The sequence below is a fragment of the Suillus bovinus genome (assembly GCF_016758785.1).
Source record: "Suillus bovinus strain UH-Sbo-P2 chromosome Unknown EDB93scaffold_22, whole genome shotgun sequence".
In the NCBI taxonomy this organism is placed as follows: Eukaryota; Fungi; Basidiomycota; class Agaricomycetes; order Boletales; family Suillaceae; genus Suillus; species Suillus bovinus.
The window spans coordinates 383,814-405,628 of NW_024542078.1; the positions used below are offsets into that span (position 1 = coordinate 383,814).

The following is a 21,815-nucleotide window of genomic DNA, read 5'->3' on the forward strand; positions in this document are numbered from 1 at the left end:
TCTTCCATACCGATGATCAAATATCATATTTTATTCTATACATATGGTCCGGCTCTGGAATTTGAGCAGGGATAGAACTAGACACAAAGGTAGGATCTGTCTCTAATCAAGAACTGAGACGCTCGTACACTAAATGATGCGCCTTTATACTGCAAGTGATTGATAACAGACCCATTAGGGTCCTTAGTTTCTGCAAACGAGGACGAGCTAGTGCCTTCCCCAGTCCGTGTCGACGAAGGCTTCAAGACCCCCATCGGTTGACCCTAAAGTGGGTTCGAAGACGCCTGTTTCCTTCAGATAACGCAGCGCGCGCTTGGTAGCCTCCCAGTGGGAACTACTAGGGTTTCGCAAGAATTGCCATGACCTCGCGACCAGGAACGCGATATCCGAACGCATGCTCGTTGCTGCGTACATCAACGACCCAATGGCTCATTGGTACGGGATGTTGTGCATAATTTGGAGCTCAGCAGGTCTACCTGGCCCTTGTTCCACAGACAGGCTAACTCCAGGTTCCATCATAGGTGTCTGTGCACTCTTCACTTCTCCCAGATAGAAGTGTTTGACGATGATAGTGTCGACATATACCTTCTGGGAGCTTCTCGTTTAATCCGGCGCGGTCCAGTTGGACCGTCAACGTTTCAACTGCAAACAATTTCCACTACAACCTGCATGCGCCACGACGGTCAATGGCTCGCAAGGTCTGACACTCCGACGCGCCGTGGCTGACCTTCGCACAGATGGTTCTGTGCATGGTCAAGTTCAACTATACACAGCACTGTTGAGAGCCTGGAATAGATGCGATATTTGAACGTTGTGGTCACCCACGAATGAAGAAAGAGAGATGGCGAATGTAGTTTACTTTTCGTAAAAAGATCCGAGAGACCATCCGCAGGCGAGCGGTGGCCTAAGTGAGATTTCAATAGTGAATAGATTCAAAAGAGTCTGTTGAGGAGGGCGCCGGCAGCTCGAGCTAAGATAGACCTCGTTCATACACCGGTTCATCACGTGACTTAGCGTGACTTTTCAACAAATATATATATAACTTATTGTATACAAAACATAAGCAAAATCTGTTCCATGATTATGTGCGGATAGTCTGTAGCAAGCTGGGCATGTATTTTTTATGATTTAATGTAAGAAACTAAGTAGGCTTTATATTGTCAAAGTGAGCACTACCAGCGTGACAGGCATGCTAGGCAGTCACAAATGGGTCACTGGCTACCAAAAAGCCTACTCCTCCGTCAATTGGCCGAAAATAAAAATTCTGAGTAGACCGTTTTAATATTGTAGCGTGTATCTACAATATCATGGAACAGATTTTGCTAATTCTAATTTGAAGTCGAGTTACGAGCCAAAATCATGTATTCTAGCCTCAAGTCACGTGATGAACTGGTGTATGAACGAGGTCTATCTTATTTGAAGTGTGCGTCCAAATATGCGCAAACAAAAGCACGCTCACAACTAGACTCTAGTACTACTGCATCTCACTGAGTCGCCTATAGCTAGTCTGTCTAGCTCATCGTGAATGAACTTACAATGTTCTTCCAATAGTGTAACTCGTGAGCATTACTGCGTGAGTATTTTCACCCAACAACGACAAGATCCATTGATTGGCCATTTTTAACCCACCTCAGCCAGGCTCCAGCGTGTACTAATTGATATTCTAGTCCAGCCAATCGATAATGGCCGCTTCAGAACGCATGTTCGCCGGCTGCCTGTTCGCCCTGCGTACCATTCGTCACCTTGTTACCAAGAAATCTCTTAGAAGTCATGCTCGGCTGTCCTTCCAACTTACTCCATGAGTGAAGACAATCCTTCTCGGAAGAAGCGTTGGGGATTACCGAGGCTAAGTCGGTCAAGCCCTCGTTTGGCAGAGGAGAGAGGCCACAGAGCAGTCAGTGATGTATGAACTTTCTCCATTACAGCTACATCATTGTCTCTAATCGTGATTATAGCCGTCCTCTCTTCCGCCTTCGAGGAATGGATCTCACGGGAGATTGTGGAGGTTTCTTCCCAAGTCATTTGACAAATTCGCTCGAAGCACTCGACAGTCTCCCAACTCAGAATCTATGGCTGCAAGTTCCAGCGCACGGGATCTCCTACACCCTCAGACAAACCAGGTATATACAGTCCTTAGTACATTCCATGTGTGATCTAACTAGTAACGGCCGCAGGATCTTCCACCACTCACCACCGTCACTCCCGAACCAAATCCTGACCAGTCTTCCGATGTGGGCGTTGCAAACATAAATTCGGCTATTACAGTTCGTAGTGTTCTTATTCCTCTTTCCATCATGTACTGAATCCCATCCTTAGTGCGGACAACCCGACCTGAAGGTTGTCAAGGAAAAGCTCGCAAATGCTCAAGCAGATCTTGACGGAATCAGACATGTCCCAGGAATGGCGGAAAATGCTGCTTCAGCATCTGACAACCTACAATCTCTTACCGATACGATCGACACGTTCGCCCCAATGCTCGTACCATTGAAAGTGTTTAACTTCATCGCTACAAGGCTTGCAGATGTACGAGCATCTATCTCTATTCTGTACTTGGCTGATCTTTATGTTTAGGTCCATCCCTACGCGAAGGTAGCGTTGAGTATCTTCACCTTCGCGTCCAAGGTGTGCTCGATTTTATATTCTTACACTTGCAGGTCAATAAGATTGTGCGGGCGATAGATGATTCTCGATCAGGCGAACCGGGATGATGCCGTGTCCCGTCTGCTCTCGAAAATTTCGGATGTCTATGCTTTATTAACAGCCCACGAAGGAACGGCTAGGATTGCATGCCATGCTAGAGTTATATGGAAAGATTGCACGACAGACGCTGGAGTGTGCCGACTTTGTCGTCCATTACTCGGATATGAAGAGTTTTTGCGAGTCTTTTCTTTTCCACCACGATGTCGCCCAAGACTCATCATCCTTGTACAGGGCGAAGACTTGGCAAGCACATCTTTAATGAAACAGAGTCTGCGATACAACTTCACAACGAGGTTCTCGACAACCTCATGCAACAGCTCCGAGATCAAATGGCTCTTACCACTGTCGAAACTGTCCACCGTATCAGTATGATCAACTTCAAGTTCTCTTTGATCTCTCTAAACTTTGATGCAAATTATTAGCTGAAGACCTGGATGTTAGCGGTATGGAATACGTACCTGATGCTGGACGAAATACCCTCAAAAATTGTCTCCCAGGCACTCGGGAAGACATTCTATCTGAAATCAAGTGCTGGATCCGTAGTACGGGTGAAGACGTGCCACGTGTGTTGTGGTTGTCTGGGGCGGCAGGGAAAGGCAAATCAGCCATTGCCCATACCATAGCCAACTGGTCTCACGAGCGCGGGGGAATGCGTGCTTGTTTCTGCTTTGACAGCACAAGGGTAGCCGAACGCCGCCACGAGAAGATATTCGCTACAATCGCACGCGACTTGGCTGATTGCGATATCACGATGCGGGCAGCATTGGCATGTGCAGTTCACGATGACAACGAGCTCAAGCACACTGTAGACGTCTCAAGACAATGGCAGGAGTTAGTTATAGGACCAATTGGTGAGGCCTCGAAAGCCATCATTGCGCCTGTTCTACTGGTCATCGATGCATTGGACGAGAGCGGTGACCTGAATACCCGGGAACAGATTCTTCGTCTGCTTGTTGGCAAGCTGAATGCTTCAACCTCACAAGTAGTCGAACTTCCAGCCAACTTCCGCATTCTCCTCACTTCTCGTCCACTCCCAGATATTCATGATACCCTGGATGGATCGCATGTCCGCCATGTCTCCATGGATGATATCTCGCTTGCGTCCACATACAACGATATCCAGTTATACATTTCCACCAGGCTCGCAAGACTGCACAACTTTTTCACAACGACACGCACTTCAAGACGCTTGCAGAGAAATCCGATGGCCTGTTCGAATGGGCTCGTCTAGCCGTGAGTACATCATGGGCACGAACAAAGTGAGCGTGGGTCCGGTGGGTCGGTGCAATGCTGTCCTTGGTGGAACGTCTGAAAAAGGAACACGTCTGTTGGATGTCATGTATGCACGCATCTTGGAAGAAATCATGCCAGAAGACGAGCGTGGGGAAGCTATCCCGGTGTTTTGCTCAGTGATGGGGCAAATCCTTGCCTCATTGGAACCACTCTCCATGCCTGCGTTGATCGCTATGCGATTGCATTTTCCCGAAGGGACTTGCGATTACGAAATGGATCAGGTCCTTGGGCCACTGGGGTCCCTTTTGACCGGCATTGCGGATTCTCAGACTCCCATACGCCCGCTCCACGCATCCTTCTACGACTTCCTCAGAGACAAATCACGGAGCCATGACTTCTTCGTTGATCCATCAGCGGTACGAAGAGATCTTGCCTTTGCCTCCCTTCGGGTCATGGACTCGGAGCGCGGGCTTCGCTTCAACATCTGCTCCTTGGAGGATTCGTACTTACCCAACTCTTCCGTCCCCAATTTGGAGAAACGAGTCAAAGAATCCATTTCGGCTGAGCTATCATACTCATGTCGATTTTTGGGGACTCATGTCGGCTCTACATCCTTCGAATCATTGCTCGCTAAGGAAGTTGAAGCTTTCTTCGATGGAGAGCGCCTCCTTTGGTGGTTGGAAGCACTGGCTCTGATGAAAAGCCTCAGTGGCTCGGTAGTGACCCTCTCATCCATTGCAAAATGGTTTTCGGTGCGTAGCTCAGGCTCATTCTTCTTTAAACGAATTCTTACGAGTAGTGGGGTGGTCGCAGGGTCATGCCGAGTTCACGCATGTCAGTCACGCTATCAAGGATACCCTGCGTTTCGTCCGAACTTTCGCAGCCACCATTTTACGCAGCACCCCCCATTTATACTTGTCTGCTCTGCCGTTCGCTCCGTCGCAGTCGAGAATGTTTTGCAAATTCGTCTCAAAGTTTTCTCGCACCCCTCGCATTGCTTCTGGCCATGTCAAGAATTGGCCTCAGATGGAAAAGATACTGCTACGCAAATGACATTGTCAGCTCGGTTGCACTATCACCAGACGGAAAACGCATCGCGTGTGGTTTAGATGACAGGACGATCCAGGTGTGGGATATCGATACTGGGGAGCCATTGTGTGCCCCTCTTCGAGGCCACACTGATTGGGTTATGTCTGTCGCATTCTCACCAGATAGACATCGCATCGTTTCAGGTTCATTGGACAATACAGTCCGGGTATGGGATGCGAAGACTGGCGAAGTATTAAGATCTCCTCTCTACCACGATGACCGTGTTCGGTCTGTTGCAATCTCACCGGATGGTAAACGCATTGTGTCTGGTTCGGCCGACAACACAATTCGGGTGTGGAGCATGGAGACTGGCGAGGCATTTCGTGCCCCACTCCGAGGCCACATGAATGTGGTTCGTTCTGTCACGATCTCGCCAGATGGGAAATGCATCGTGTCTGGATCATCTGACATGACCATTCGGGTGTGGGAGATGGAGACCGGCAAGGCATTGGGCACCCCTCTTCAAGGCCACACGGACGCTGTTTACTTTGTTGCAATCTCGCCTGACAGCAAACGCATCATGTCTGGGTCAGGTGACGAGACGATTCGGGTGTGGGATTTGGAGACTGGCGAGGTATTGGGTGTCCCCCTCAGAGGCCACACTGGCTCTGTTACGTCGGTTGCAATTTTATCAGATGGAGATCGTATTGTGACTAGTTCAAGTGACAAGACGATCTGAGTGTGGAATGCGAAGAATGGCGAGGCAGTAGGATCCCCACTCCAAGGCCACACTGAGGATGTTTGGTCTGTCGCAATCTCCCTGGATGGAAGTCGCATAGTATCTGGTTCATCTGACAAGACAATTCGGGTGTGGGATGCTGACACCATTATGAGCAAGAGATCGGTTGCCGCCCTTGAATGCCACACTGACTCTGTTAACTTGGTTTCAATCTCGCCAAATGGATGTTCCATCGTGTCTGGCTCGCATGACAGGACAGTTTGGGTGTGGGATATATGGACTGGTGAGGCATTGGTTGCTCCCCTCCGAGGGCACACTGGATCTGTTCAGTCAGTTGCAATCTCACCGGATGGGAAGCGCATTGTGTCTGGTTCAGCGGACAAGAGCATCCACGTGTGGAATGCGAAAACTGGGGAGGCATTGGGTGTTCTCCAAGGTCACACTGATTATGTTCGGTCTGTCGCAGTATCACCAGACAGAAATAATATTGTGTCTGGTTCAGACGACTGGACAATCCGGGTGTGGAATATTGAAACTGGCGAGGCATATCCTCTCAGTGGGCACTCTGGCTGGGTTCGGTCTGTTGCAATCTCATCGGGTGGAAATCACGTAGTGTCTGGTTCGGATGACAGCACAATTCAGGTGTGGGATATGGGCACTGGCAAGGCATACAGTGCCCCTCTCAAAGGCCACCCTTATCGAGTCCTCTCTGTTGCAATCTCGCCGGATGCATGTCACATTGTATCTGGCTCGGATGACAGGACTATCCGTGTGTGGGATATGGGGACCGGCCAGCTATTAGGTGCCCCACTTCAAGGCCACACTTCCCGAGTTAATACTGTATCAATATCCTCAAACGGTAATCGCATCGTGTCTGGCTCGGACGACCAGACTGTCTGGGTTTGGGATAAGACTGGCGAGGCAGTGGGTCCCCCTTTTCGAGGGCACACCGGACCCGTTCGGTCTGTCGCGATCTCGCCTGATGGCAAACACATCGTGTCTGGGTCAGAAGACAAGACCATTAGAGTGTGGGATGTAGATTTCCTGAACCGGCACCAATCATTTGAAGCACCTGCAATATGTTTTTCATCTGACCCGACCCATGCCCTTCATTCCCCCTCCTCCTTTCTCCGAGATTCTGAATACTCAGCCCCATCCTGCACGGACGAGGAGGGATGGGTTGTAGGTCCCGATGGACGGCTGCTCCTCTGGATCCCACTCACTTTCTACTCCGGCATGATGTATGTCCCAGGCAACACACTGGTTATTCCTAGCAATACCCCACAGCTGGACTTGAGTCGTGTCGCACACGGCACATCATGGCACGAGTGTCGCGACCATTAGTAGGTTGTATTGCCTTCGTGGTAGTATCTGTCAGACGGACTTTGGGCATGTAGCTATGTTAATCGACTGAGGATTTATGCGCATTCTACAGATTTTATACAATACCCGTTTGTACTCCATTTGTTACGTTCTGCTACTCAATGGGCTCCCTCTCACAAGTTTCATTCGCTACATTTACATACATGCTCTCCTCCTGTCGCTACTATATTTTCTAGAATTACTTCCGAGTTCACTTCCTGCAGGACGAAGTGCGCAAGTCAGAACTACTAGAACCACTAGTTGACAAAGATCACTTGGCGTCATCCAGCACCTTCCTCTCTTTGTCAGACTCCATCACCTCCCGATCTAAACAGATATCTCGTCGTAATTACCTCCTGAAGTCATGCTCACCGGCATGCATGGTGGCGCTATACAACCACCCGAACAATGTTAGGAATACTGATCACAAGCAGTTCAGGTGTATCAACTAGATGCGAGGAAAAGACGTCTGGATAATGGATTCACTGGCAATATGGATGCCAACGCGACATTCAATCGTACCTAGATATTGATTAGAACGAGCCAACTGTTCTTACGAAGTGAGATGCTGAGTTCAACGTTCAGTGGTGATAGAGAGTTAGTAAAGTCGGGTATCATTGGTGGGGCCATAACTCAAGTCGAATTATGGCCACGAAATCAAGTATTCCCCACGGGATTACACAAGCCCCGCGGTATCAGTGTTTATGAGTCAAGATTTCCGCATTTCTCGGGGTGAAGGTGACGGTCTATACAGGTTAGAGATTCTGGAGTAGTTAGGTAAACTTTGGACAACCTAGCCGCAACTTGGTGGCGGTGATTGAATATTACAGTGGATTTGATTCATCAGTTGACAGGTTGTCGACGAGACTCTTAAGGTCCTTATCATCCATAATGTTGACGTCAAGGCAAATTCATGTACTCACTCTCGAGCACAGGTAGCCTCACGGAGTTTATTTACTCATATTATACCACTGTGATTCATGAATTACGAGAGCATGCTAGCACAGCGGTGAAGCGCGCTATTCATCGTCTGAAAGGTCCATATCCATGTCGCCGTTATTTGAGTCATCCTCTGCGGCAGTGACGAGTGCATGATATTGATGGTGTGCGGGCTGCGGCGGAAATGGAAGTGGAAGTGGAAGTGGAGAAGGTGGCAGTGGAGGGGGAGTTGAAGGGGGTGGAGGTGGTTGGTGCTCGATGTACGATGGCAGCGAAGAGAATGCCCCAGGAAATCTCCAAGGGGGAACAAGTGCATTGGCAGATTGAGTCCCGGATATTATTTGTTCCCAAAGAGCTCTTCTTTCTGCAGTAAATGTATTACTGGAATGAGAAGTGGCGGCGTACGATGATACCAATATCGTTCCATTATAGACAGTGAGGTGGTTTGAGGAGAAATAATCGTCGGGGTATGTTGCCCACCTACGGGTTGTCGATGAATGGAGCTCCAAGTCAGAGTTGGCAGACAAAGTATCATCGACAATTGATGTTTCGTCCCCGCCTGCTTTGAGGTAGAAAGACGTCGCAAGATTTAGGTCGATTACCTCGCGGTCCTCTTCGTCACTAACTATAAGGAAGGAGTCATCGTCATCTTCAAGTGGATGACCGTGTACCAGAGTGCCCAGCTCTCCCAAAATTCTTTGGCGAACGGCATCCCTTGGGTCGGTATCACTTATCCATCCTGCAGGATAGCCCCAATATGACATGTTATGTAGCCAAGCACACTGATGACCTGAGTCTCCGTGCTCGAAGCCCAAAGCTTCGCGTAAGGTGGGACCAACAACCTTTCCGGGCTGGAAAAACTCCAACCATTCAAGCCGTTGTTTCTTCCAAGCTTCAACAACATGAAACCTGCTCGGGTCCCTCGTTTGCTCGCCAGAGCGCAAAAAATTGAAAAGTTGCCGCGACAGCGCGATGAGGGGATGATTATGTGCTTCAGGACAGGATCCAATGATGTGATCAGGCGACCCGCAGTTGAAACAAAAGCGAGCATCATGGAGTGCCGCAGCAGGGGATGGACTTCGATTCTCGCCTAGGACACCCGAGATGTGCCTGTTATAAAAGCATAACTGAGGTGACAATTCCTGAAAACCAGCCGACCCAGAGGTATCGATGTAAAAGCTGCAAGTGGCATTGGAACCGCTAAGACTATTCTCTAGACACAATCCTCCTGAGCTTCCAGCGCCGTATTCCGCTGCCTCATGGATTCGAGCACAGTGGAGGCATCCCAACGACCTTTCGCTATCTCCCTCCCGTCCAGATGGAGCGCGGGAATCCAGTAGACGTATTTCTTCTTCCACCTTTCCTGGCCTTTCTCCTGTATATTGACTATTTCGAGGTCAAATTGATACTACTCGTTCAAATCAACAACTTGTATGTCGCATTTGAGTTTTGAATTGTGACGCACTGACTGCCTGACTTTCGCCAATTCTAATTTTGCAACCTAGCGTGAATAATTAGAAATTTTTATAAAGAGAAAGGGAAGAATACTGACATCACAAAGCGAACAATTTGGGCCAGTAAAGAGAATGAGGCGGGCGACTTGGGGGAGTCGGGCAGCCATTGGAGGTGGTATCTGGGGTCCGTTGTAATTCCTATTATGGGTTGTGGGGAACAGCCTTGGTTCAATAACGGAAGCAAATGTTCTGTACACCGTCCGCGTCCCAGCTGCAGGCCATTCGATGAATCAGTGGAATGACAGTTCAGGACCCTCCATGGCGCCAGAGAAGTATGTTTCTACATATATTATACGGATATATTTTGATTTTTTCTAGCGCGGCCGTGTCCGTTTTTCTCTCAAGGACGCTGTCTGTTCGCGGATTCGTGCAACTTCCTTCACGATATCAAAGTAAAGAGTCCTCTCAATCAGTCGCTTTTTGACGTGCACGTCGCGCACCCTATTAAGCCCCGCGTGTTTTTTCCTCCAAAGACAGTTCTCAATCCTCCTTCGGTCGTGGTTAACTCTGCGAGTCCACGCTCTACCCAACATGTCAGCCCGGTGGATGACACTTCTCGTTATTTCGGTTTACTTTCGGTTCTTCAAGATGTAATTGGCCCAACTACTCACGAGGACGGTGAAACACTCACACCTCGACCTGTTGATATGAACGATATTTTTTTGCAGAATTGTCAAGCAGATACCGCCGTGGCTGGTTTCTTCCCGGACGCTTCTTCCACGAATATTTCTACGTTAGTGGAAGAATCAGATTTATGTGACACGCAGGACTCTGTTATTGAAGTGCCTCGGGATGTTGGAGAGATACAGGAGATATTCGCACCTCATGATATCGACTCAGATGATTATGAAGAGGCTAGGGATATATTTCCCTCATATGTGGTGGATGGTGAGGATGAGACAGACGAGCAGGAACAGGACCCTGAAGAGGCCGGAGAAGACAACTCGCAATCCACTTCCATGACTGTCTTGCGATTCCCCACCCCGCCTTCCAGGTTCTCTTCTACGAGTACTGCTAGCTCTGTCCTATCGCTTCTGGCATGTCCTCATGACTCAGTGGAGGCGCCCTTGGGCAATTCAGGACAAGAAGTTTACAATGACCTTCTGTCTCCTGTCGAGCTTTCTGCACGCCTGCGACCTTTCTCAATGTACAGCTGTAACTTTCCGCCAAAGCGGGAAGACTCTATCGACTCGGGCTATGCCGACAGTTGGACGGGACCTGCACTGCTAGCGCGTTCTCCACCTCATCCCACGCGCAATAGCATTGCATTCGATTCAATCCCATTTCGCCGTGCTTCAGTATCTTTGTCACAAGATAGACGCGTATCATATGATGTTCGCGGCGTTCGACCTTCCTCCCGCCAACCGGTGGTGGCCGAAGAGCATGACGAGGACGCATCCTCGACTTTATCTATCTTAGATTCCTATGATTTTTCATCTGATCTTGACGAGGAGCCTCTCTCCCCCACTGTCCGTCTCGCCGGGATGGGGTTAACACCTCCCTTAAGTCCTCTAGCAGAACCGTCCTCTCCAAAACAACCATCCGTTCTCATTTTCGACAGTGCGTCCATCCATGACAGCACCTTAGAAGCATCATCGCTTCGGCTCGATCGTGCGCCTGAGGATGGCACTGGACGTGCCTTTTTCGATGTTGACAGCCCTCCAGAGTCACTGGTTTCTCCGCTTTCTTCATCTTTGACTCGTCCGTCCTCTGTCAAAGGGGTTTTTCTATCCCAGGAAGCAGTGCTCGTTGACCTGGAATTTTGCGGTCTTCCGCCCTCTCTACTACCCGAACCCGCTACTTCCGACGTTCATATTGTCAGCAGAGCTAATGACGTCACTACCCCCTCCTTAGTTTCCCCGTATGTGGATGACCCTGAGCTTGTGCAGGGAGAGTTGTCATCAAACGTGTCGGCGCTATCTTTAGGCACTTTCCCGTCTGGCCGCTCGTCTCCGAATACGTCCATATCCTCAATTGAGTGCGACTACATGGTTGGCGACATCACTCAAGAAACCGTTTCCTCTCAGCCTCCTTCGCCACGGCAGAGTGGTCTTACACCAGCGAAGTCCACTTTATCGTTGATACGGCATGATGATAATATGGATGGATATGAACTCCAGGAAGATCAACTTTATACAAGCCACCCAACGGAAAGTCAAGAGTCATTTATTTCCTACCTCAGCGAGCGGCCAAGCATTTCCCGTGAACTTCTAGCCCACATTGGGCATGTATTTTCCCTTTCCGACGACATGCTAGTGCCTGCAGGGGATGCTCTAGACACAACCGGAGGTGGTTCAGGTGTCCAGACTGATGATCATCGTGATTCGTGGCATGATGCTCTGAACGCGGATGTCCGACAGGCTTTGCGCATGTCTTCAATGTCTCCTATGATGTTCTTATCTGACGATGCAGACTTCGATCACGATGAGGCTGGCGTGCGTACGTCTTGGGGATCTCAATTAGGCGACTTTTCCGTCAACCTTCATCGTCAGAGTGGTGCGGAAGATGTCTTGTCCGTCGAGGAAGGCGTGAGTGTTAGCCCTGTTGAACTTGATGAGAGCGATGCACTTCGTGGCCGACCTAGCACTGAAGGCCTCTTGGATGACATGGTATCTTTACCAGTGGCCTTGGAGGCTCCTGCCGGGCAAATTGGAACTCATGACATAGATGCATTCCTACTTCAAAGGAAACGAGATATCCAAACAGCTCATTTTCACGATCAATCACTAGTTAACACCAGTACTGTCAACGATTCCTCAGCTGCGACTTTTGATTTTGTCGATGCTCCATCGATCATCGAATTTGTACAGAGGAGTCGTGCTATCTCGGATGCCACCGTGAAACCAGATTCACTGTCGCCGTATGCTCCTTGCTTTTCTCCGTCACCCATGGCCCTCATCCCGGCTAACCCCGTTGACACTAATATGGACGAAGACGCAGACTTCCTACAAGCGCTTGATGATCGAACCGTGGATACACATCCCGCCGATTCACCAAATATGGATGCTACTGACGTGAAACTAGCTCATGAAATGGGGGAATCTCCGAATCTACATCCAGTATCTGTTCTTGAATCAACAGCACATGATCATAAGGAGAAACATTTCTCCGTGCTAGCTGGAACGGGCTCCCCTGTGCCACTTAGAGCTCCATTGAATCTCACAATACGCATTCCATCGACCTTTGAGGCTCAGCCGTCCTCATCGTCTACTGCTCAGAGTCTACCACTCATTCTATCCCTGTCGAATGGACGTGATACGAAGCGATGGTTCTCCTCCCATACAGATGGACTTTCGCCTAGAGCAAATAGTCCCTCCCTCTCGGCTCCAGTAATATCAAATCTTTCATCGCGAAAAGCAGGGAGCACAAAGGTACCGTTGGGTTTTCGACGCGTCAATCCACAGGTAGGCTTTTGAAGTGATAGTCTGACTGCCGCTCATGGATGGCCCTGTAGTTTGTAGCCAGAAGGCCATTGCAGGGTATTCAACCCTCATCTTCCGTTTCACCTGTCTTTTATCCAGCAGCGAGACGAGATAGTGACGCCGCCAGTGCGAATGCTGCCCCGCAGACACTCGACTTTCCACCGAACCCACCGTCTACTGACCGGCTCTTGTCTCCCGTTGAGCTGCAACAAGAACCATCTGCTACTGGATTAAAACCTCTCAGGCTGGTGAGTTGTCAAATGCCAGCAATTCCTGTACACCATAACTCAAGTTCGCCTTCAGTCTAGTTTGCTTAATCCGAGGTCGTCCGTATCATCGTCTTCGTCCATCATGTCTAATATATTATCCGGTCACTACTTCAAATACCTTTTCGGTGATTGTCGTACTCATTCTTGAATACAGATCATATCTTCAACTCGGCTTCACCTCATTCACCCAATGTATCATCTAGTACTTCGCTATCGTATAATTCACTGGTACGTAAGCTCATAGTGTTTCTGCCCTTTGTGCCAGTCTCACTTTTGTGGGCAGCTGCCTTCACCATGTCCAAGCATACCCGAGCATATTTCCGAGCATATTCACAATACCCTCACACCCGCTCATCCTAGTTCTTCATCGTTGTTCGCATTTACTTCCGCTCCTTCGTCTCTTGTTCATTCCGCGCGGAGAGAGTCCCAATTGCACACTGCGCCAGTTCAACAGGCTCCGTCTTGGCGCCTTTCGCGTTACCAAAGGGACTCTTGTGATGTTAATCAGCCGCTCCACCCCCAGCCATGCCAACTGTCAACTCTTAGTTTGGCACGCGACAATGAAGAGGATAATGTCGATGAATACAGCCGCACGATTCGTCGTTCCCTCTCCGGTCTTCCCCCACAATCTTCATCCGTTCTCGAAGCTCCAGTTCATGCGATAGCGACGCCAAAGCCGACTCTCTTGTTTGCCATTGCGAGCGACGATGTCAATGAAGTGCGACAGGTGCTCGAGAGCGGCGAAGCTGGACCTAACGACCAAGTCGGTCCTCAGTCCGCCCTGGCCTTTACGTTGACCAATGACAAACTATCGCACAAGAATGAGATTGTCAAGGCCCTGTTAGCATATGGCGCAGATCCATCGGCATTGCGGAATCCAAACTTAAATCCATCTGCACAAATGTCACCGGAGGGAAGTGATGGTGTTTCGGGCTCACATTCACAGCCTGAAGAGACAATGCCAGAAGGAATGGACCCTGCGACGAGGTAAGCAGTACCTTTTAACCTTCCATCACTGTTTTGCTCACTCGATTTTTAGATACTATGTTACCAGAGCCGATTCACCACACACTCGACAAACATCTCAGCTTATATATCGCTCGTTCTTCCGGCCACTCACAAGAGTTCGATATGATCTCATTGGTCAAGACTGGGTCTTAGAACAACTTTTTAGGGTGTTGAGTATGCACTCTCAACGGTTGTCGGTGGCTCCCATCGTGGTTTTGCTTTGCGGTATGTTCTCCAGCTAAGTACGAGACGCATTGTTATATCTCCCCTAGGTCCGAGTGGTCATGGGAAGAGCTTACTGGCCCGTAAATGTTCGTAACTCATCTTTACGAATTACGCCTTCAACTTATCGTTTCTCTTGTAGTTGGAAGTCTCTTAGATATTCCCACCCATACTGTTAACATGACCACCTTGCGCTCCACGCACGATCTATGGCAATCATACTCTATGAGCCCGTATGAGGTTTGTCATGTTTTCTTTGTTGATGGAACTCACCTTGATATATACTTCCGCGAAGGAACCTTCCTCAGATACTTTGGCCCAATTTCTGCTTAACAACGAAGGCGAGCGATGCGTAGTTGTACTAGACGTACGTTCCGCTTCAAACTTCTTCCGCGAAGTTCACTCATTTCTGCCTCAGGAGATTGAGAAGGTAGAAGATCCAAAGGCGTTGTACTCTCTTCTCATGCCTTGGGAGCTCGGTGAGTTTATATAACATTGTGAGTACGACAATACTTTACTGTTTTAAAGGCCGCTGTTCCCTTGAAGTGGGAAAACGACATGTCAATCTCACGAAAGTGATCTGGCTTGGAACGTCCAATATAGGCCATAACGTTGTATTTGAGTACCATGATTCCCGACCAGATCCAAGCAAACCCATCACTCGAGACGAGTACCGAGATCTCATGGATCTTTCAAGACCTCATGTCTCGCAATGCCTCGGAGTGAGTGCTCGAAGTGGTCAAATCCTTTACGGACTCTCTTATGCTGTCTTTTCCAGGCTTCACTTTTGTCTCGCGTGACCACCGTGTTGCCATTTATTCCCTTCACCTTGGAAGAAAAAATGGCGATCGCGGCTGAAGCGGTATACTCTCTCACTTGCAACGTTGCAAACACCCTGTCCCCTCAAGACGTGGAGGCAATTGTGATGAAAGCGCTGCCAAGTTATGTTCCATCAGAGGGAGCTCGTTCGTTACATAGAGCTGTGTCAAATCAACTGGTGGATATGATCTAGTCTCCTCTACACTTCCTCGACATTCCTGTGATTTATGGTATTTAGCATTGTATTGTTGCATCTTTGCATACGCGGTATATCCTTCCGTTTGACCATATATGCTAAGTGAGTGGAGTACATGATGCCATCATGACAATGAAACAAGTGATAGCCTAGCAGGTGCTCAATTATCCATTTGAGTGCATGATCGTTCCTGTTAAGAACAATATGCCTCTTGTGTTCACCACACATTATGGACATATAGAATTTTCGGCAGCAGGTAGCACGGTGAATTTGTTGCAAACGCGTAAGGTATACAAAAATATCGCTACTGTATGTAATCACGGCGAAATAAAGTTTAAGCCACAATCGGCTCGTTCCGAGTCGAAACTCGATAAGGAAATTTAAATAATCTAAATCCAACAGGACATGCATCCACATCTCATCAACCGCATGCTGCAAATGTGTCTCGATCTTTGATAGGCTGATATAATCAAGGTGAACACGTGGAGGGTTCAAATTATCATAGCTTCCCTTTGGTGAGGCTTAAGCGCTTATATCTGGCTGGGCGAACTGATGCCCTGTCAGCACCGCACCAACTTCACCATGCAGATTGAAGATTCTGTGCTCATCATTATCGGAAAACTCGTAATACGAAAGTTCGATAACTAAGGTAGAGAGAATTTGAAAGGAGGCGTACACAAAGCGACAGATGACCCGAGGATGATTGATGAGGAGTAGGCCAGTCCAGGATTTGTGCTAGTCCATCTTGAGTTATCTGTTGGATCTCCTTGTGTTCTGGCATTGGCATGCCAACACAATTTGCATTCTGCCCTTTGCAGTGTCGTTCCACTGATCTGAGTCAAAATGGCCCCCATGTTTCATGACTAACAGTTGGATTCCATTTCGGTGATTATAACCTAACTAACTAAGCCAGGCTGGTCCTGAGCAGGCTAGGTATATATGCTATCACTGTAGGTCTATCAACTTCATCTCTCACCCACACCTCCATTCTCTACCAATATGACCATCATCAGTGAATTGATGATTCCTTGATATTGTAGCCATGAGAACTACAGAAAGATACAATTTTGCTCCTGCTAAATAATATCATAAATACTGCAAGAATCTTGAGTCGTAGATACATAGTCATTCACATCTTTAAATGCAGAGTAGCATGAACAGTCCACGACAATGTCATCTCATTCTTCCATTGCAGCAGGTGAGGGGTGATAGCTTGCTTGTGCCATTTATTTTGAGCATTGTCATTTTGCCTTATTTATATGTTGAATATAACACTATTCAAGCCATTCTCGAGAGACAGAGCTCTGACACTGCTCAACAAATGTATAATACCATTCCAGCATACCATGAAATCGTGACACGGCGCCATCGCAACATGTAAAATATGGTAGCGCACTTCTCTCAACGTTGTTTAGTGTTCTCTTTTTTCTTCTGAATTAAAACATTATCCACAACCTTCTTGTGAGAAGTAGCTTTGGCGTTGCTCAACAGATGTATGATATCATTAAAATTTACTACAAAGTTGTGACGTGCCGCTATTGCAACACACATGGTAGCACTCTGTCAACACTAACAACTGTTCCTGTTCTTGTTTTGGTAAGCCTTTCTAGATGCACCACCAACAAACCGCTGTAACGATGGTCGTGGTGCTGGGCTCGGAACCAGCTATTTTGATACTGATGTCAAACAGTATTTGTCCGACGCACTCCCGACTACCCTGACCCAAGTCCGACAGTCTGATCCCGACCCGACACACTTTCCGACAGTCTGACACATGTCCGATCCCGACCCGACATTCCCGCGCATCGCACCAGTCCTCCCTATGTCCTGTCCAGTCGCATCTATCCCCACTAGGTGCGTATTTACTCCTTTTGACTTGCTAAGCATTGTATACAGTGTTATTACATGTTTTCTCATGGTCCGCAGTACCACATGTCCTATTACATAGGATTTCGGACCCGAAATATCACTACTACTCTCGCCTATAGCAGTCCGAATTTCTACATGGTCACTATTTAATATCTAGTACTTCCTACCTATTGCATTACTTACTTTTCCCTACTCAGTAGTAGGATGGAAGTCATTGGATATTAGTAGTACTTTATTGTATTGCGAAATATCTATCTGCTCTTTTCCTCCGAAACATTCCGACACATCCGACATTCATTTGACCGACAATCTGACACACTTCCGACACATTCCTTTATCATCCGGCGCATTCCCGACAGTCTGATGCATAGTCCGACACCCGACCCGACTCTGATATTTTCGGACCCAACAGTTTCCCTTCGGACAAGTAGTTCTTAGCTTCGGATTATCTTCCTATTATTGATAACTAACTATAAAAACTAATACCAAACAGCTACCCCTATAGGATCGAATGCACTTGCTCTGCAAGTATAGCAGACTAGGTCGTGCTAAGATCTACCTAAATATTTGTTGTCTAGGTAGTACAATTTCTGCTGAGCCCAGCGGGAATCAGTTCTCTACACTGCAAAGTGTGAATTTCTATTAGCGCCAAATAGCTATAGGTACCATCTCAGCTCCTTTAATATAAACTTGTGCGCGCAACATGAGATGGGATGTGAGTGGTGTGAGGAACTTGTGACAGTATAAACCTATGGCAAAAAGCTGCAGCCTTGCATATGCCAGGAATACATATGACCACCTCTCGTTCTGCTCATCTGCGCTCCGGCTTCCTTTTCTGACCAAATACAGAATGACATTATCGCTAGAAAATATGTAGAATGAGTTATGAGCTAAAGACATTATGGAACTCATCAAGAGCCATAATGAAGATCTGAGCTTGTAAGCTATGGGTGTGATTTCAGAGATGCTAGCAGGAATATCAAAAGGCAACACACTTCTGCACACAAGGGAATGTTGGCTTACACGGAATTTGAGATGGTAGAAACTCACATATTACGGTGACATATTTCCGTATTATACGGGTCACCTGACCTACATAGTATCCCGTATAAGATGGGCCAGCGGACTATGGGCCGATGTTATGTATATCCCCGATGTTGACGGATGGGCTGGGAGGGATATTATTTCTGATGGAGACGGGTGGGCCCATCTATGCTGATATTATATATATCCTCAAAGATGTCAGGTGGGCCGATGTAATGGTTTATTGTATAGATGGGTGGGCCAACGTACAGGAATTATTTTGTACACAGGTGGGCCGAGGGAGTGGTGGAATATGTATTATATAGACAGGTGGACAGATGTAAGGGTTTATTGTATAGATGGGTAGGCCGACATACTGGAATTATTTTGTAGACGGATGGGCCAAGGGAGTGGTGGAATATTCATTATATAGACGGGTGGGCCGATGGAGGGGGATGTTGTATAGACGGGTGGGCCAAGGTAGTGAGATATCTGTCTGACATTCATGGATTACCGAGTCCCAGATGCCCAAAAACTGAATCCCATTGTGCAACATCCATTCCGGACACCCGAACACCCCAAGCTCGAGACTATAATCTGGAAACTTGTGAAAATGTGTGAAATTTCTATTTCCTGACACCAAACACATGAACACCTGAACACCCAAAGCCTGAAGCTTGAAAGTCCATTTATCAAATCACCGAATGCCGAGTGCTGATAGACCCAAAGCCTGAGTCCCAAAATCTGAAACCCAAAACTGAACACCCGGTACACGTGACTACAACTGGACATGAATTCTGTATTTGTATGTATTATCCATTGATGTAGGGTTCAAATAACTTGGGAATTGTATTGAATACCGAGTGTTGGGACTCGGGACTGGCTAGTCAATATAGAAAAATGATAATGAAAAAATGAAAATTATTATTATGCTTAACTTTCTTAATGAAGGTTGTAGTCCGAGTCTATGTGAGTGTATTGGTGGTCCTACCAAGTATTGGTACTCAGTGTAGTGATGGTTGCGGTGCTGGGCTCGGAACCACTGATTTTCATACTCATGTCATTCTTGTCAATTGGGGATTATTTGAAGACTACGTTAAATGTTAGTCAATGTCGAGTATGATAATGAATGTATAGTCATACCTCAGTCTGAGAACAAATAGACTGAGGTAGGATGATGCAGGTATGAGGATTATATATTTGTCTGGCATGTTAGCAATGATGTAAAGATGAGGTGTGCAGTAAGTGAGCATAAAGATAAAGGAATGAATATTAATAGCGAGACTTGCACATTATGTTGAGATATCCAACATAACAAGCCTGTGATGGGATCAGAGACCTGGAATAACACCCATATATGTCCATTATAATAGCCCTAATAGTTTAGAAAGATACATGAAGGATTGATGTAATGACAGGCATATGTGTGAAATGTGACAATAGACATATTTTTACAAAGTCGCATTTATAGATGATTCAGGCCAAAGATTTCATTACAAATATGTAGGATAGATTGTAAACTACCTAAGGAACCCATACTGCCTACTGCCTTGAGGGTAGGGGGTGGGTGGAAGGGATATAGTGAAAACATGAGTTGACTCAGCATTAAAGTCCTATTATTGCTTCACTGACCATTTTCGATGCTTTGGGTCTTTGAAGTTTCCCACACTCCATTTTTTATCTATTTCACTTCCTCAGTACTCAATTCTTGGTGGATTTGTCTGTAAATTTATGTCTATGATACTTAATATATTTTCAATGTACTGCAGGTTTCTGATCATGAAGATTCAATGTTTTGAAGGTATGGGCCCCTTATCAGGAGAAATGGCAAGTATGCACACTAGCTCACAAACTCCAGCCTATTGTGAGCTGATCTTGGTCATAAGAGGCAATAATATAAGCTATGCTCATTATATATTAAAAGGTTGGATCATGGATGCAAGGGCAAGATACTGAAAATCGTGAAAAATGTCAAAAGTGCAATGGTCTATGCTTACATGTAATAACACTGTCTGTAATATTCAATAATGTGAAAATGAGTAAATATGCACCAGTGGGGATAGATACGACTAGACAGGACATAGGAAGGATGAGTCCGATGCAAAAACGTTGGGTCCAAACTTTCAGGTCGGGGTCGGGTGTCGGGATCAGGATCGGAATGTCAGGGATGCATCGGACAAATACTGTTTAATGTGAGTATCAAAAACATGGGTTTTGAGCCCAGTGCCATGACTATCATTACACCAGGTACCAAGTATCAGAACCAAGTACTGAGTACTGATTTCTAAGCACCAAGTACTGAGTACTGATTTCTAAGCACCAAGTACCAAGTAATGAAATAACCAATTGACAAGAACAGACTACCAATACACTCACCTTGACTTGGACTACAACTTTCATTTTTCATTCTCGCCGATGTTTCAGATTTATTTAGCTTATATCTTGGTCAAATGATAACTGATGGACAAGAAAAGACTACCAATACACTCACCTAGACTCAGACAACAACTTCCATTTTTTCATTATCTTTGCTTATTGCACACCAGGTTTTGAGTTTCGGGTTTTGGCACTCAACACTCAGTGATTTGTGCAATGAGTAAAAAATGGAAATATTGCATACATGTTTTTGGGTTTCGGGCTTCGGAATTTGGGCTTCAGATGTCGGGTTTTGGGCCTTGGCACTTGGCACTCTGCACTTGGTGATTTGTGTACTGGGTCTCAAGTTTCGGGTTTTGGTACTTGACACTCAGTGAGTTGTGCAATGAGGAAAAAATGGATATGTTGCATACATATTATCAGGTTTCAGGCTTTGGGTTTTGGGCTTTGGACATCGGGCTTTGGGCCTCGGCACTCAGCACTCAGCACTTGGTGATGGGTGTACCGGGTGTCGAGTTTTGGGTTTTGGTACTCAACACTTGGTGATTTGTGCAATGAGTGAAATATGGATATGTTGTACACATATTTTCGGGTTTCAGGCTTCGGGTTTTGGGCTTTGGACATCGGGCTTTGGGCCTCGGCACTCAGCACTCGGCACTCGGCACTCGGCACTTGGTGATTTGTGTACCGGGTGTCGAGTTTTGGGTTTCAGTACTTGACACTTGGTGATTGGTGCAGTGAGGGAAATATGGATATGTTGTATACATATTTTCAGGTCTCGGGCTTCGGGTTTTGGGCTTTGGACATCGGGCTTTGTGCCTCAGCACTCGGCATTCAATGATTTGTTTAATGTAAATGAAAAATGGGCATGTTGCATACCGGGTTTCAAGTTTTGGGTTTTGGCACTCGACACTCGGTGATTTGTGCAATGACTAAAAAATGGATATGTTATATACATGTTTTTGGGTTTTGAACATCGGGTTTCAGGCCTCAGACTTTGGGGTTCGGCCCTCAGCACTCAGTACTTGGTGATTTGTGTACTGGGTCTCAAGTTTCGGATTTCGGCACTTGACACTCAGTGATTTGTGCAATGAA

At 47.0% G+C, this 21,815-nt stretch overlaps 4 protein-coding genes across 4 annotated transcripts; 2 read left to right on the forward strand and 2 right to left on the reverse strand.

Annotated features, from left to right (window-relative positions):
- Positions 1–1,449: 1,449 nt before the first annotated feature.
- EDB93DRAFT_333713 (uncharacterized protein) lies at positions 1,450–2,992 on the forward strand. The gene is made up of 8 exons (XM_041456122.1): positions 1,450–1,573; positions 1,635–1,903; positions 1,956–2,120; positions 2,175–2,264; positions 2,317–2,523; positions 2,572–2,622; positions 2,680–2,870; positions 2,932–2,992. The coding sequence occupies exons 2-8, from the start codon at positions 1,799–1,801 to the stop codon at positions 2,957–2,959; spliced, it is 837 nt and encodes a 278-aa protein (XP_041308498.1). The 5' UTR covers positions 1,450–1,573; positions 1,635–1,798; the 3' UTR covers positions 2,960–2,992.
- Positions 2,993–8,082: 5,090 nt separating this feature from the next.
- Positions 8,083–9,623, reverse strand: EDB93DRAFT_1103443 (uncharacterized protein; the record flags this gene model as incomplete). The annotated part of the gene is made up of 4 exons (XM_041447307.1): positions 8,083–9,254; positions 9,296–9,410; positions 9,468–9,503; positions 9,555–9,623. The coding sequence occupies 4 exons, from the start codon at positions 9,621–9,623 to the stop codon at positions 8,083–8,085; spliced, it is 1,392 nt and encodes a 463-aa protein (XP_041308499.1).
- A 3,527-nt stretch (positions 9,624–13,150) lies between these two features.
- On the forward strand, positions 13,151–15,571 carry EDB93DRAFT_333658 (P-loop containing nucleoside triphosphate hydrolase protein). The gene is made up of 11 exons (XM_041456121.1): positions 13,151–13,186; positions 13,242–13,308; positions 13,362–13,439; positions 13,491–14,194; positions 14,247–14,440; positions 14,488–14,526; positions 14,580–14,677; positions 14,733–14,804; positions 14,856–14,916; positions 14,966–15,159; positions 15,216–15,571. The coding sequence occupies exons 3-11, from the start codon at positions 13,398–13,400 to the stop codon at positions 15,447–15,449; spliced, it is 1,638 nt and encodes a 545-aa protein (XP_041308500.1). The 5' UTR covers positions 13,151–13,186; positions 13,242–13,308; positions 13,362–13,397; the 3' UTR covers positions 15,450–15,571.
- Positions 15,572–16,853: 1,282 nt separating this feature from the next.
- Positions 16,854–17,536, reverse strand: EDB93DRAFT_1103445 (uncharacterized protein; the record flags this gene model as incomplete). The annotated part of the gene is made up of 3 exons (XM_041447308.1): positions 16,854–16,987; positions 17,159–17,331; positions 17,505–17,536. 3 exons carry the CDS (start codon positions 17,534–17,536, stop codon positions 16,854–16,856), a joined length of 339 nt encoding a protein of 112 aa, XP_041308501.1.
- Between the last annotated feature and the right edge of the window lie 4,279 nt (positions 17,537–21,815).